This window comes from Vigna unguiculata, chromosome 8 (assembly GCF_037176805.1).
Source record: "Vigna unguiculata cultivar grain cowpea cultivar isolate G323 ecotype 2 chromosome 8, ASM3717680v1, whole genome shotgun sequence".
In the NCBI taxonomy this organism is placed as follows: Eukaryota; Viridiplantae; Streptophyta; class Magnoliopsida; order Fabales; family Fabaceae; genus Vigna; species Vigna unguiculata.
This window is the reverse complement of record NC_140799.1, coordinates 29,286,277-29,302,474: the sequence shown is the minus strand read 5'-3', so window position 1 is coordinate 29,302,474 and position 16,198 is coordinate 29,286,277. Positions and strand designations below refer to the sequence as shown.

Sequence of the window (16,198 nt, the reverse complement as noted above, 5' to 3'; positions counted from 1 at the left end):
TGACAGACAGAAAGACACAGAACGTGCATTTCGGCTGTGAGGATCAAAAGAATTACTGTTCACTTTTTGTGGTAAGGAATTCGAATGCAAGTTAAATTAATGTATTTAATTAAAGAAAGCCTTATATATCTCCTTTAATTTCTTCAGCAATCTTTAAATTTCTTCAATTCTCATCATACATCATAACTATTTGTTTACCAATTATTAGCAAAACCAACTGTCTATTGTTAAATCTAATAATTTGAGATATTTCCACGCAAAGCTTTCCATGTCTACGTTTATTCATTAAATTTGTTTTTATGGTTTACTTGAACTTAGAAAAAGATATATGTTTTAACAGTTCTACAAAATAATAACTTTTAAAACTTGTTAATGGGTATAACCTTTTATGGCATTATGTAGTATTCTTTGTGTTGGAGTGATAAAAGAAATTCTGAAAATGATATTTTCTTTCATTTTCAGATACAGCAAAACGAACATGGTTACAGGGGCTACCTTCTCGAGCATGTAAGAATAGTATCATCCTAATTTACCTGCCCTTTGGTCATGAGAATAATAAGATGAATTGATTTTGATGTTTAATTTATTACTATATTCAACAATATACTTCAAGATAATTTATTAACTCTAAAAATGTATATAATTTGATGTTTATGAATAAAACATTGTAAACATATGTTATTTTTTAATAATAATACATCTATATTTGTCCCTTTTTCAATTGTAAACATATGTTATTTTTTAATAATAATACATCTATATTTGTCCCATTTTCAAAATATTTTGTATGTGGGCAAACATATTTAATATAGATTAGTACAATCATAAACTTTTACTTGTCACATATTTGAAACTATGACTTTGTATTATCTTATTAACCTAATTTAACAAATATATGTAAAATGTGAAACGGTTACCTAAAATTGACATAACCTTTCATTTTAACCCTTTATAGAACATTTTCTTTTTATATTTTATTTTTGACATCTAAACGCTAATTTAGACTAGACGAACTTGACTACGTGTAGCAACATATCAACTAAATTCATTTACTTTTCTTTTAATGTTGTTACTATTATTATTACTACTAAGTTGATACTTAGTATGAAACTTTAACAAACTATCAAATTTTAGAAACAAAATTCATCCTTTATTTTACCAAATATATTACTTACATCTCATGTTATAATTAACTTTCTTATCAAACATATATGTTTCAGGCAACTTAATTTAAGTATATTTTTCTTGCAGATTATTTTGTGACAGGTGCTTGCCAAGGTTAGTCCTGTACTTCTTTATGATGGCTTTTTACTAGAGGATTATTATAATAATTTGTATAAGTACATCTAATAAAAAAATTGAATCTTAACAAACTAGATTTCACACTCTTAAAATAGTGCACTTTTATTATTTAAAACTATTTTTATAATTATTATACTTTAGTTTTTGGCATGCATTTTCGTCACTTTAGGGTAGATAAGAAAACTTTTAAATAATAATTAATTTTAGTAATAAAAAATTACTATTCATTATAGTGATTAATTTAAATATTACTTTATAAAATAAAAAACTATTGATTGATAAAATTGTCAATGTTATGAATAAGAAATTATATTTTGGCTTTGACAAAATATATAATATATCAATGATGATAGCTCGTGGGATTGTTTATCTCCACCATGGATGTGAAATGCAAATTTTGAATTATGATATAAAGTCCCACAATTTTGTTTTTTAATCGGCAAAAATAAATAAATTAAATTAATGAGATAATCGGGTTACCTCAATCTATATACACAGTACAAAAAGAAAACAAAAAAAGTCTTAAGGTTTCCTCTCCCATATTAAGTCTACTATGCATAAACCTGACATTCTCAAATAACACAAAGGTTAAGAACATTGCATGTCCATACATACAAAGCAAATACTAGACCCTATTACAAAAACATGAAAAAATTGATTGAACATAACAATCTTATACGCTTTTGATCCAATACTGCTAGTGATTTCTTTCATGTATCAACCAATAGATGCTTCATTCATGCTTGTTTCCTGAAAACTGCTACCTAACAGCCATGTTCCAGCACCCCTGTAAGCTACAACATGCTTATTACACAACCTGCAACCAAACTGCAAACAAATTCACAATACCTCCGTTTGAATTGAACCTACATGCACAAGTATGTGAGCCCAAACTTACTTGATTAAAGTATATCATAACTTGAATAACAGGTGAGCAAGTTTTAGCCTAGACAAGGAGATCTAGAAGACATATTGTTAGAATAGTTTACCCCTTAAGACTAAAAACGACTTATAAATGCATTGTTTGGAGGCAAGTGATCGGGCTAAAACACCAATCAAAGTAAGAGAATGTTGTTTTTGGATACTTAGTTGTGATCCAAGCCCAAACCGTTACTTGTGCTAGGGTAAATACTTCCTCCACATCAATTTTACAATGCCTAAAGATAGAGTTATTCCTATGATTCCATATATTCCTTATAACTACCACCCACATACATCTCCAAACAATATTTTGTTTGTTGTTCAACCCTATAATGTGAAACTGTGAAAAGTGCTCTTTAGCACAATTTTGTGAACTAAATTTATCCTAGACCAAATGTCACACTTGTTCCAAATTTGACTAGTCACCGAACAACTAAAAAACATATGTGATATTGATTCTTCTATAATTCCACACATTACACACATATTGTTTCCTAAAGTCATTCCTCTCCTAATAAAGTTGTCTTTTGTTGCAACCGTATTGATAAAAACTCGTCAAGCAAAATGTTGAGCACTTGGTAATGCTCTGCATTTCCAAAGTTTTACAAACTGGTCATTGTCATCCATTATATTTCCATTATAAAACCTCTTATATGTTGACTTTACCGTGTACTTTTTTGATTCATCTGCTTTCCATAACCATTCATCACTCCCATTTCTGTTGGGTATACTCTCTTGTATCTCTTTCATCAATTCTTCCACCAGTTCTTTCTCCCATTCAAACCATTCTCTTCTCCACACCAAATTCCAAATCCATTGGTTTTCGTTCCAAAACCCAACCTCCCTCAAAGTGGCATCTTTTAAAACTGAGTTAGATAAGAGTCGAGGGAATCTATGTTTTAAAGGTAAATCTTTTGTCCACATATCTTCCCAAAACTTTATTTTATTTCCTAATCCTTTATTCCATGTTACATTACTATCAAACCAAATACCCCATTGTCCTCTCCCACAAACTTTCCTTATATCTCTCCACCACCATGAGTCATGTGCACCTTCTTTTGTCTCATTTAGGGCTCTCCAAGACCCATACTTTGATATTATAATATCTCTACACAGACCTGGTTCTTCATTCACTAGCCTCCATTTCCATTTGCCAAGTAAAGCGAAATTAAAAAATCTCATATCTTTTAAGCCTAGTCCACCCTCTTCCTTAGGTTTACACATTTGCTCCCACTTCACCCATGCAATCTTCCTCCCCTCAAACCCCCATCCCCATAGGAAATGCCTTTGTATTTTAACAATTGCATTCAACACGCTCTAGGGCATTTTAAAGATTGAGATGAAGTATATAGGAATATCATATATTACATATTTAATTTAGGTGACCCTTCCTGCAAATGATATGTGTCTTCCTTTCCATATAGCTAATCTTTTTCTCATTTTTCTTAGCATCACTTGCCAAAAATCTATTTTTCTATGATTTCCCCCAACAGGTACTCCTAAATAAGTAAATGGTATGGTCATAGTGTTGCAATTTAAAATGAGTGAGAACCTTTCTATGTCACTTAAGTGCACTCCTATACCCCCTATTCTACTTTTATGGAAGTTGACCTTTAGCCCCGAGGCCAATTCATAACATCTCAGAATACTTTTTAGAGCCAAAACATTTTGTATCATTGGTTTACACACAAAGAGGGTATCATCAACAAATATCATCATGCTTAAGGAGAGGTCTTTATGCCCTACCTTTACCCCTTGTAGAAGGCCCTTGTTTTCTGCCTCCCGAATTGCCCCTGCTAGCCCCTTAGTCACAAGCTTGCCTTAGCCCTTTTTGTTGTTTAAATTCCTCTATGAGACTACCATTAACTAAAACAGATATAGTTGAAGACTCTAGACATTTCCTTATCCATTTGATCCATTTTGAACAAAAGCCTAATCTTCCCATTATATACATTAGAAAAGCCCAATCAACCGAGTCATATGCCTTCTCAAAATCTACCTTTACTATGATACATTTATCTCTTTTCCTCCTTACATCATCTATTACTTCATTTGCAACCACCACACTGTCTAATAAACCTCTATCCTTTATAAATGCATATTGTTTTTGGTCTATTATCTTATGTATAACTTTTTGTAGTCTCTTTGCTAAAATTTTAGAGATGATTTTATATATACAATCAATTAATGAAATAGGCCTATACTCCTCCAACCGTTGGGGATTTTCAGTCTTAGGTATAAGACTAATAAAGGATGCATTACTCCGAGTGGGCTAATTACCACAACTATGAAAACAATTGACAACCCTTAAAATGTCCATCTTAATAATATCCCAAGCTTGCTTAATAAAATTGAAATTAAAATCGTTTGGCCTTGAGCTTTTGCTACTGTCACAATCCCATACGGCTTCCCTAATTTCCTCTTCTAAAAATCTACTAATCAATAGATTGTTATCCTCCGATTTAATAAGTGGGAAGCCTATGTTATCTAGCCTAACATTCACATTAGAATCCTTACTGAATCTAATCCTAAAGATGTTCTTTATCTCTTCTTTTACCTTTTCTGGCTCTTCACACCATTCATTATCAATTACCAAACCCATGATCATAGTTTTTGTCCTTCTCCATTTAGTAACTCTATGAAAGTATTTAGTGTTCAAGTCTCCTGCCTGTAACCATTTGGTTCTTGAATTTTGTTTCTCTAGAGCTTCTTGTCTAAAGTTTATTCTTTTTAATTCTGCAAATAAATTACACCTCTCTACCGTACCTTCATCATCTAGACTATTTTCTTCATCTCTTTTATCTAGATCTGTTATGGATGATATAACCCTTTGCTTAATCTTATTGATGTCCCCAAAAATCTCTTTATTCTAGATTTTCAAATCTTGCTTAAGTCTCTTTAATTTCTCCTTTAGGGTCCAGATTTCATTTCCATTTACCTCATATCTACCCCAACAACATTTCACTGTTTCCATAAACCCTTTCTCTGTTTGCCAAACATCTAAACTTCTGAATGGTTTCAGACCCCAATCAAACGTTGTATTTTTAACTATTAGAGCACAATGATCAGAAACTGTTCTGTCAAGTACATATTGTTTACTTTGAGGCCATATGTCCAACCATTCTTTCGACACTAAAACTTTATCTAACCTACTCTTGGCAGTCCCATTGACTTTTTACCAAGTATACTTTCTTCCAATCATGGGTATATCTAAAAGTTCTAAACTCTCAATGAACATGTTGAAAGTGACAATCTCTCTTCCATCGTTAGTTTTTGAGTTAACCCTTTCCTCTCCTCAGATTTTCTAATTGCATTAAAATCCCCCAACATGCACCACACCTTGTTAGCATCACCTTTCCTACTACTATATAATTCTTTCCACATTGTTTTCTTTTCAAAATATATGCAAGGGGAGTATACATTCACAATAGTTATAGGTTGTTTCTTATCACCCCACTTCCTTTCTAGAATTTTGTATCCTTTACTAGATTTAGAATTTGATAATGAAAAGTTTATGTTCTAAATTGTTAACAAACCTCTGACCCCCCTTTCTGATTCGTAATGTTCCCACTGCACATTATTATTTCCCCAAATTGCGTAACATTTATCTTTTGTTATTGTCATTGTTTTCATCTCCTGAATACATACCATGTCAACCTCCTCTTTTCTTATGATTTCCCTAATATATCTCCATTTTACAGGACCTCCTAGCCCTCTGATATTAAAACTCATGATCCTCATTGATCCTTTTCTTTATACCCCTCTTGTCTTCCATCAAGATTGAGCTTTGTTTTATATACCTATTTCACTCCTATGATGTCTTTTCCCTTAGTATAGTTTACGAGCTCCCAAGTGTTATTCTTCTCAATCATTTTAACCTCTTCTTCCATAGCCTTTAACCATACGTTTTGCTTTGATGCTTCTTCATACAAGTTAGGATCAATCATGGCCATATTGCAAGTTTCGTATCGTCTTCGAGTGTGAAGGTGGAGAAAGTGTACCTGAAGCTTATTGTCATTGTTTTCATCTCCTGAATACATACCATGTCAACCTCCTCTTTTCTTATGATTTCCCTAATATATCTCCATTTTACAGGACCTCCTAGCCCTCTGATATTAAAACTCATGATCCTCATTGATCCTTTTCTTTATACCCCTCTTGTCTTCCATCAAGATTGAGCTTTGTTTTATATACCTATTTCACTCCTATGATGTCTTTTCCCTTAGTATAGTTTACGAGCTCCCAAGTGTTATTCTTCTCAATCATTTTAACCTCTTCTTCCATAGCCTTTAACCATACGTTTTGCTTTGATGCTTCTTCATACAAGTTAGGATCAATCATGGCCATATTGCAAGTTTCGTATCGTCTTCGAGTGTGAAGGTGGAGAAAGTGTACCTGAAGCTTATTGTCATTGTTTTCATCTCCTGAATACATACCATGTCAACCTCCTCTTTTCTTATGATTTCCCTAATATATCTCCATTTTACAGGACCTCCTAGCCCTCTGATATTAAAACTCATGATCCTCATTGATCCTTTTCTTTATACCCCTCTTGTCTTCCATCAAGATTGAGCTTTGTTTTATATACCTATTTCACTCCTATGATGTCTTTTCCCTTAGTATAGTTTACGAGCTCCCAAGTGTTATTCTTCTCAATCATTTTAACCTCTTCTTCCATAGCCTTTAACCATACGTTTTGCTTTGATGCTTCTTCATACAAGTTAGGATCAATCATGGCCATATTGCAAGTTTCGTATCGTCTTCGAGTGTGAAGGTGGAGAAAGTGTACCTGAAGCTTTTGCCTCTTCTTCAGTTTCTTCTTGATGTTGTTGTATTGGAACTAAAGTGTTGCTTTTAAAAGCTTTTTCTTCTTCCTAATTCCAAGAAGCGTTTTCATCAACTTCAACATCTCGACTATTAATGAGCTTTTGATTGTGTGATATATCCTAAGAATATTCCCTGTATATTCTTGTCTTCAAGCTTATGCATCCTTTTATAAGGAATATGTATGTAGTAGATAGATCCAAATAGTCGTAGGTGTTTAGTTGATCACTTTCTTCCACTCCAAACTTCAGTAGGAGTCTTGTCTTGGACTGCCTTAGTTGGACATCTGTTTATAATGTAAACTGCAATGTAGACTACTTCAACCCAAAAGGTGTTAAGCATACTTCAACCCAAAAGGTGTTAAGCATACTTTTCTCTTTTAGCATTGATTTTTCCATCTGCATGACTATGCGATTATTTCTTTTTGACACATCGTTTCAACCCAAAAGGTGTTAAGAATTTGTTAAACTCACGAGATGTGTACTCCCTTTCATGATCACTTCTAAGTACTTTTATTTGTTTTCCATTTTGTTTCTTGACAAGGGCCTTGAATTTCTTGAATATTCCAAAGACTTCTAACTTTTCCTTTAAGAAATAGACTCATGTCATTTTAGAGAAGCCATCAATGAAGATATGAAATACCTATGTCTCAAATTCTTTTTATTCTTATTAATTCAAACTCTTTTCTTCCAGAATGAAGTTTAATACTACCTACCTATTATTCTTGGAAAGATTGTGTCATTAACTAACCACATAAGGTATTGACACCACTTTCAACCCAAAACCTTAAGGCGATGGGTTTATGGGCCTTGATCCTTCTTTGGTGCTCTACTTTCTCATTTCTGGTCAATGTGGGACTTAGACTCACACTTTGGATTCCTAACAAATCCTTTTACTTGTCTTCTTTCAACTCTTTTTACTTAGTTGCAGAAAGAGTGGAAGTGTTTTCTAGAATAGTGATTTTTTCATCTATAATGTCCCATTATTCTAGAATTTACCCAATCAATATATCGTTACATGAAAGAATTTAGTCAAAGTCAGCGTAAGTATGCGTTTTAACTTTTAAATTTCATCGCACTACTTTTTCAAGAAAAAAATATTATACCTGCAGACTGCGTGATCAACATGGAATTGACTTGGAAGGACACCACTGAATGCTTTGGTTTCTTTTTTGAAAAGAACGTGATGACAGACAGAAAAACACATGTCGCGGATTTTTCTGTACGTTTATACAATATTTATATTTTTGTTTCGGTCTAAGAATTCGGAGAGGAATCACGGATAAAGTCAGTTGAAATCCGCGTTTTAACTTTTAAATGTGATTACGAAAATTTTTAAAGCGAAAACAGCGTGATCGATGTGGAATCGCACTATAGGTTTTTCATTTATAAATTTCGTGCAAGTGCAAAATCCAGATAGAGTTTCCTAGTAAAAAAATGTAAGCCTGCGTTTAAACTTTTAAATATTGTCACGCATATAATCCCATTGTCCGACTCCTAATGACAAGTCTCCAACCATGACCATATGGAAAGATATGGTGTTATTGGTGATGTTCTTGCTGTTTGTAGTCCAACAAATATGTGCTAGGAATGAGCAAGAACACGCCAGTGATTGTCTCCCTTCTTCCTGTGGGAAAATCGCAAACATAAGTCGACCATTTAGATTGAAAGGTGACCCGGTACATTGCGGCGACAGAAGGTATGAACTGAGTTGTGAAAATAATATTACAGTGTTAAATTTGTATTCGAGAAAATATCATGTGCAGGCAATCAACTACATTAATTTCACACTCCGGGTGGTTGATCCGGGAGTTGAAGAACAAAGTTGCTCCTCCCTTCCTCGCTATTTCTTGTCTCGATCCAATTTCAGTGATGCTTATCATGCTGGCGATATGGATCCATACCGAGCCACCCTAGACCAATTCTCTGAGGTTGGTCCTCACCGGAAGAGTCTTTTCCAGCACATAATATACTTGAATTGCAGCCATCCAGTGAGTGAGAATTATAAGTACGTGAATACTACTCCGTGTGTTAAGTGGGAGTCGAAAGGGTATATGTATGCCATTGCTGGCGACTTAACATCAGCGGACTTTGAAGTTGGTTGTCGTATAAAGCTGCTTTCTCCGACGTCGTGGTGGGGTTTGGACGCAAATAAATCTTCCTACACTATGATGAACTCAGCGCTACTTTATGGATTTGAGATTTCGTGGAAAAATTTCGCCTGTGAGGATCAATGTCACTCACCATATGGCGACTGCTATTTCGACTCTTCCACCCTCAAGCTTCGATGTTTCCCCTACTGCAACGATATATTCGGAGTACTGGAAACCAAATGTGGTAAAGGAATTCATGTTCAAGTTAAATTAATATTTTTAATTAAAGGAAACCTATTATTTATATATATATATATATATATATATATATATATATATATATATATATATATATATCCTTTAATTTCTTTGTCAATATTTAAATTTCCTCAATTATCATCATACATGATATCTGTTTATTTACGAATCATCATATATATATATATATATATATATTAGGAATCCAAGTGTGAGTCTAACATTGATCAGAAATGAAAAAGTAGAGTACTATCTAAGAATAAAGACCCATAAACTTATTGCCTTCAGGTTTTGGGTTGAGAGTGATGTCAGTATCTTATGTGATTAGACTCAGGTCTCATTGGTGTTTGTTATCTCCCCAATGATACCCTCCTTGAAAACCTAACAAAATATATATATATATATATATATATATATATATATATATATATATATATATATATATATATGACATGATACTCAATATTCTTGGTCTCGGAGTGATAAAACGAATTCTGAAAATGATATTTTCTTTCATTTTCAGGTACCGGGATATGGTTACAGGTGCTTGCTTATCCAGCATGTAAGAATCGTGTAACATGAATTGATTTTTTTATGTTTTATTACTATAAATATATACTTTTACATAATTTATTTTACTCTAAAAACATATATAATTTCTTATTTATTAATCATGTATTAAAACATTTCTAAACATGTGTTACTTTTCAGTAAGAATACATGTATATTTGTCCCTCTTTCAAAATATTTTGTATGTGGGCAAATATATTTAATATAGATTAGCAGAATCACTCACTTGCATCGGTCACAATTTTAAATAATGACTTTGTAGTATCATATTATCCGAATTTAACAAATATTTTTCAAATATGAATGTTACCTAAAATAGACGTAACCTTTTATTTTTAACCCTATATAATACAAAAATATTAATATTTTATTATTGACAAAAAAAAATAATTTATGTAGACGAATACTAATATTGAGATGACATTGACTGAATATGTAACATTAAGAACTGAATTTATTGATATAAGTTAGAATTAACTTTCTCATCAAACTAATATTTTTACGCTGTTTTCTGATTTCAGTATATTTTTCTTGCAGATTTTCTGAATAACATTTATGCAGGTGAGTTTTCTACTTCTTTATGCTACAAATAATATTAGTATATGCCGGCTTTTTACTATTTATTATAATAACATCAATATGGTAGTCTCAACCATTTCATATATTAAAAACTTCGAATATTAAGAAACTGGATTTCACTCTCTTATAAAATCGTTCACTTTAGAAAATAAAGTTTAGTTATTGATTAAAAATGAACAATTGAAAATTGTGATCAAATAAAAGATTTATATTTAACAAACTTTAAAATTAATTAAAATATTAATATAATTGATTTTTTTTTAATTATTGATATTATACTTTGAAGTACACAAATGAAAGAATTAGATTTATATGCGCCTAAATATACATATTTCTTTCTTTATCATTCGTTATTGAAATACAGTTACATTCCTGATTTAATTTTCAGCACTGCTTGAAGCAATACAAGGAAACCAAAGATTTGATGAAAATCTCTATCTTGAACCAGCATCGTTCATTATAGGACACTATGTTCTACCAGTATTTTTGTTAGTGAGATTTTCGTTGGGGGTGACATTACTTATTATGCTTTTGACATACAAGTGGCGGAAAAGGCATTCTTCAATATATGAAAATATTGAAAATTATCTAGAACACAATGAATTGGTGCCTATTAGATACTCATACACCGAAATCAAGAAGATGGTTAGAGGTTTTAAAGAAAAATTAGGTGAAGGAGGCTATGGTTCTGTATTTAAGGGAAAGTTATCTTCTGGAACTTGTGTTGCAATAAAAGTGTTAGGTAAATCAAAAGGTAATGGACATGATTTTATAAGTGAAGTTGCTACCATTGGAAGAATACATCATCAAAATGTAGTACAGTTAATTGGATTTTGTGTTGAGGGTTCAAGACGTGCTCTTGTTTATGAATTCATGTCCAATGGATCTCTTGATAAAATTCTTTTTTCTAAAGATAGAAATATAGATTTCGGATATGACAAAATATATAATATAGCAATTGGGGTAGCACGTGGAATTGCTTATCTCCACCATGGATGTGAGATGCAAATTTTGCATTTTGATATAAAGCCCCATAATATTCTACTAGACGATAATTTCAATCCCAAGGTTTCTGATTTTGGATTGGCAAAGTTATATCCGATGGATAATAGCATTGTCACCATGACTGTAGTGGGAGGGACAATTGGATATATGGCTCCAGAATTATTTTATAAAAACATTGGAAGAATATCTTATAAGTCTGATGTTTATAGTTTTGGAATGCTTTTGATGGAAATGGCAAGCAAAAGGAAAAACTTAAATCCCCACGCAGAGCATTCAAGTCAAGTTTACTTTCCATCTTGGGTTTATGAAAACATTAAAGAAGAGAAAGATATAGAAATGGAAGATATCACTGAGGAGGAAAAGAAAATAGCAAAGAAGATGATTATAGTTGCAATTTGGTGTATACAAATGAATCCAAATGATCGTCCTTCCATGAACAAAGTAGTGGAAATGCTTGAAGGAGATATGGAAAACCTAAAAATCCCTCCAAAATTTTCTTTATATCCATATGAAGTCACAGAAAATTTCAAACACACAATAGCAAGTGAATTTACTAGTTATTCTAGTTCCTCTATGAAAATTGCAACTAACAAATAATGTTGGATTATGTACCATGGTTATTTGATTTCATCCACCTTATTATGTACATTTGTTCTATAGTTAATCATTTGTATACATTACCCTCCCTTTCAAAGTTTAAAATATTGGTTTCTAAATTTCAAAATGTGTTTAGATTTCTACTTCAAACTCCATCATCACAAAAAAGTTTATCAAAATTCAAGATCTATAAATCAAATAATTAAAAATTACTCTTCAATTTAACGAATTTGTGACTGTTGAATGTTAATATGATTGATTAATTTTTATATCATATTTCATCTTTCTTTGACAAATGAGACAAGATGCAAACTAATCCAAGGAGTTGCAACACTGGCCAATGGCAAGGACCAATGTTACTTTCTTTTAGCTTTGGAAATGTGTAAATAAGTCATTTCTTTAGGCCAAGCTCGCATTTTTTTTGGAATGTGTATTTTGGCCATTTTAGTGTGAGAACCTTAATTTTATTGAAATAAGGTAGACTCAAATAAACTTAATAGACAAATGTGGTTAGAAAAATCAGTCTTGTACTATTATTCTATTTTTGGTTTCTTTTTCTTTATTTTTTATATTAGTTTGATGTATTGAGTAGTTACAGGCACTTACTTTTGCTTTTTTATTTGTTTCTTTTGTACTTATATTTGATTTTAATGGAGTTTGATCGATGTCCAGTTCTCATGAATTCTTGTGAGTACATAGAAATCAATTCTCCTGTATACTTTGATATTTTTGATTTTTAAATATATATGTTTTTCATCAAAACTAATCAAAATGGATCGTTGAAGCTTAAGGTGAGAAGAAATAAGAAAGTTGATTAAGAAGCTTACATGGTTAATATTATCATAGTTGATCAATCTTAAAACTCCTTTAAAATATGTAGATAACATTTGGAAACCTAAAAGTGATCGACATTGTTTTCTTCTATTTCATGAATAACCTCCAACTCAAAATTTTGACGTCTTGTCGGAACAACAGTTTTTGCTGTAGAAGAACCAGAAATATGAAAAGGAGAAGGGGGTGCTACTAACTCATGTCCATCCCCTTCAAGCATTTGTACCACAGTTTTCATGGAAGGACGATCCGCTGGGTTCCATTGAATGCACCAAAGTCCTACAATGGCAAGTTTCTTGGCAATTTTAGCATCTCCCTCATCCTCAACGCTAATTTCCATATCTTTTCCTTCCACCAAGTTGTGGATCCACTCTGGGTACAGAATTTGGAAACTGTCCTCAACTGAAACATTTGTATTCTTTCTTCCTCCAACCATTTCTAACAGCAACATTCCATAGCTGTAAATGTCCGACTTGTATGACACATTACCAAAGTTCCGAGAGAAAACTTCAGGGGCAATGTAGCCCAAAGTTCCCCTGGCTGCAGTCATGGACACCGTGCTCTGATTTTTGGGACACAACTTGGCTAGTCCAAAATCAGTGATTTTTGGGACAAAAAGGTCATCTAGCAAAACATTGTGAGGATTGATGTCAAAGTGAAGAATTCTATGATCACAGCCAAGGTGGAGATACTCAATCCCTCTGCCAATACCAAGACTAATTTGTTGCAACTTCTCCCAACCAAGGAAAACATCCTTCTTGTCCGGTGGAGCCAAGAATCTCTGCAACGACCCATTTGGAAAGAAATCGTAGACGAGAGCACGGTGGAACTCATCTGCACAGAAACCAAGCAAGCGAACAATATTAACGTGATGAATTTTCCCAATGGCTCTCACTTCATTTATGAAATCCTTCCCATCTCCCACTGTATCTTTGAGTATCTTCACAGCAACAAGAATTTCACGGGAGAGCATTCCTTTGAACACTGCTCCATGAGATCCTTCCCCTAAACCCTCACTAAACCCATTTGTGATTCTCTTGATGTCAGCATAAGTGAACCTGGTAGGCTTCATTGCCCTGTAATCCTCCAAGAATCTCTCTATTCGAGTCTGGTCTTCTCCTCTCTTCTCATAATATTCATACGCATAAAACAATGCCTTGACCAGTAGCAGCAAAAGTATCAAACCAACTACTACTCCTGTTGTTGAAAAAATAAGTTAACAAAAGTGAATAACAATTTAAGCAAGGATCACATACAGTTCCAAATGTGGTTGGTGGAATCAACAAAATAGAAAAATCATAGCATAATAGTCGCTGTAATACTGCATACCTGTAGCAATGTGGACGACAGTTGACGTGGGAATCCTTTTTGTTCGGCAAGCATAACATTCAGTTGCACCGTTAGTACCATTCTTCCATTTACATTTTAGGCCTTGTGCTTCACAGTATCCACAGTCAGGTTTGGACCATTCCATAAAAAGCTTCTGCTGAAAATACCAAGACCACCACCATTCCACGGAAACATCTTTCAGCTTCGTGCAGGATACTAATCGGGGGTCAACGACGTCGTTGTGGGATTCTAGTAGCGAAATAGGGCACGACAATGAGTCGCAACGGAAGAAGGAAACGTCAAAGACGGGAGGAGGACGACCAAAATATTTGACGAATCGGAATGGAGAGATGGACGCGTTGTTGAGTTTCAAGAGTAGATCAGCAAGGCAATTTTGGGGGTCATATATTTCAATTAGCGTAGATTTATAATCAATTTTTCTGACAAACAATGGTATTGGAACAGCAGGCAGCTTCAGCATGGGCTCATTTTGTTGGGAGCATAATAGACCGAATTCAGGAGGGTAGTCGGTGGTGTGATTCAAGTTTTTATTTCTGAGATAAAATGGAAATTCAATACGAACGTGACCACATTTATCCGCGCAGAGGTTCTTGGCCGTTGCAGGCTTCACTACCAGAAACAGCAACGTCAGTAGAAGAGACAGTTTCTGAAAATTGAGCATTTTGTGGTTGTTTTGCAGTTTCATGTTGTCTTTCTTGTCAGATCAAGTTTAACATGGCCGGGTTGCGCCGGCTGGGTGTACAGGAAACTCCGCTTGTCTTATTGTTATTCAGTGAATTTAATAACTTATTGGTCTAAATTTTCTCTTTTAAAAAGAAAATGTCAAGACGTGGTATACTTTTAAATGAACAAGCTACTACAGTGAAATGACCCGTTTCCAGTCCTGTGGCTTGTGTTTTGGGTGTGATGTTGGTGGGATGAATTAACATGATATTTAAAGTGCATCGACTGACAGGTTTAAATTTAATTTTTATTATAAAATCAAATTTCAGGATATTATATAGTTTTAAATGAATAAGCTAGTTTAATAATCAGTGTGAATAACCTTACAAATAATATTTCAAGACTTTTGTTAAACTAAATGTTCAATAATTTTGTTGAATTATATGGTAACGTGTTTAATTATATGGTAACGTATTAAATGTGATTATATACATATAGATAGTTACATATTATTTAAATTGTGAATACGACAACCTGGAAAATAATCTAGGTAATAATGATTTTTTAAAAATGACATTCAATTATTTTATTATTTAAAAAATAAAATTATAAATAGAATTTTTTATTAATCGAATTTCATTTTATAACAATCTCTCTACAATTTTTTTAAAACATTTTTGTGCATTGTCTCTAGATCTTTGACTTCATACTTCATTTGTTTGAAGATTGAATACACCATAAGACTCATATCATTGAGGTTTACAATCATATCCGATTATAATCTTAAAGAAAGTAAGTTCATCTTTTTCCTTTTTTGAGTCTTGTTAGTAAATTTGTTGCATATAATTGTGTATATATTTGCATGTGATTATAAAGGGCTTAAGGTGAATTTTTGTTTGGTTAGGATTGTAAGGATGTGTTCTAATTGTTGATCAGAGTTTTCTGTATGCAGGTAGAACAACCTATGTGAGGTAGAGTTTGCGTGAAATACCTTGAGTTTATAAGTGTCTATCTAGGAAAGGGAAACTAGTAAATTATAAGAGAGCTAATTGAATTTGATTGAGTGGTACCAAGCATGGTTTGATTAATATGATAAATATGTGATTCTCGATCTTTAGACATAGTACATTTTAAATTAAATACTATCTAAAGTTTAAAAATAAGAAATGTTAATTAAAATAAGAAATACATTTTAAATTAGTTATT

At 32.7% G+C, this 16,198-nt stretch overlaps 2 protein-coding genes across 2 annotated transcripts; one reads left to right on the top strand and one right to left on the bottom strand.

Annotated features, from left to right (window-relative positions):
- The first annotated feature begins 8,449 nt into the window (after positions 1 to 8,449).
- On the top strand, positions 8,450 to 12,958 carry LOC146884363 (LEAF RUST 10 DISEASE-RESISTANCE LOCUS RECEPTOR-LIKE PROTEIN KINASE-like 2.1). The gene is made up of 4 exons (XM_085665204.1): positions 8,450 to 9,383; positions 9,921 to 9,959; positions 10,505 to 10,528; positions 10,935 to 12,958. The coding sequence occupies exons 1-4, from the start codon at positions 8,564 to 8,566 to the stop codon at positions 12,146 to 12,148; spliced, it is 2,097 nt and encodes a 698-aa protein (XP_085521330.1). The 5' UTR covers positions 8,450 to 8,563; the 3' UTR covers positions 12,149 to 12,958.
- An 85-nt stretch (positions 12,959 to 13,043) lies between these two features.
- Positions 13,044 to 14,993, bottom strand: LOC146884362 (rust resistance kinase Lr10-like). Its single transcript, XM_085665206.1, has 2 exons — positions 14,309 to 14,993; positions 13,044 to 14,176 (listed from the first exon to the last, which is right to left on the bottom strand). Exons 1-2 carry the CDS (start codon positions 14,988 to 14,990, stop codon positions 13,044 to 13,046), a joined length of 1,815 nt encoding a protein of 604 aa, XP_085521332.1. The 5' UTR covers positions 14,991 to 14,993.
- Positions 14,994 to 16,198: the final 1,205 nt, after the last annotated feature.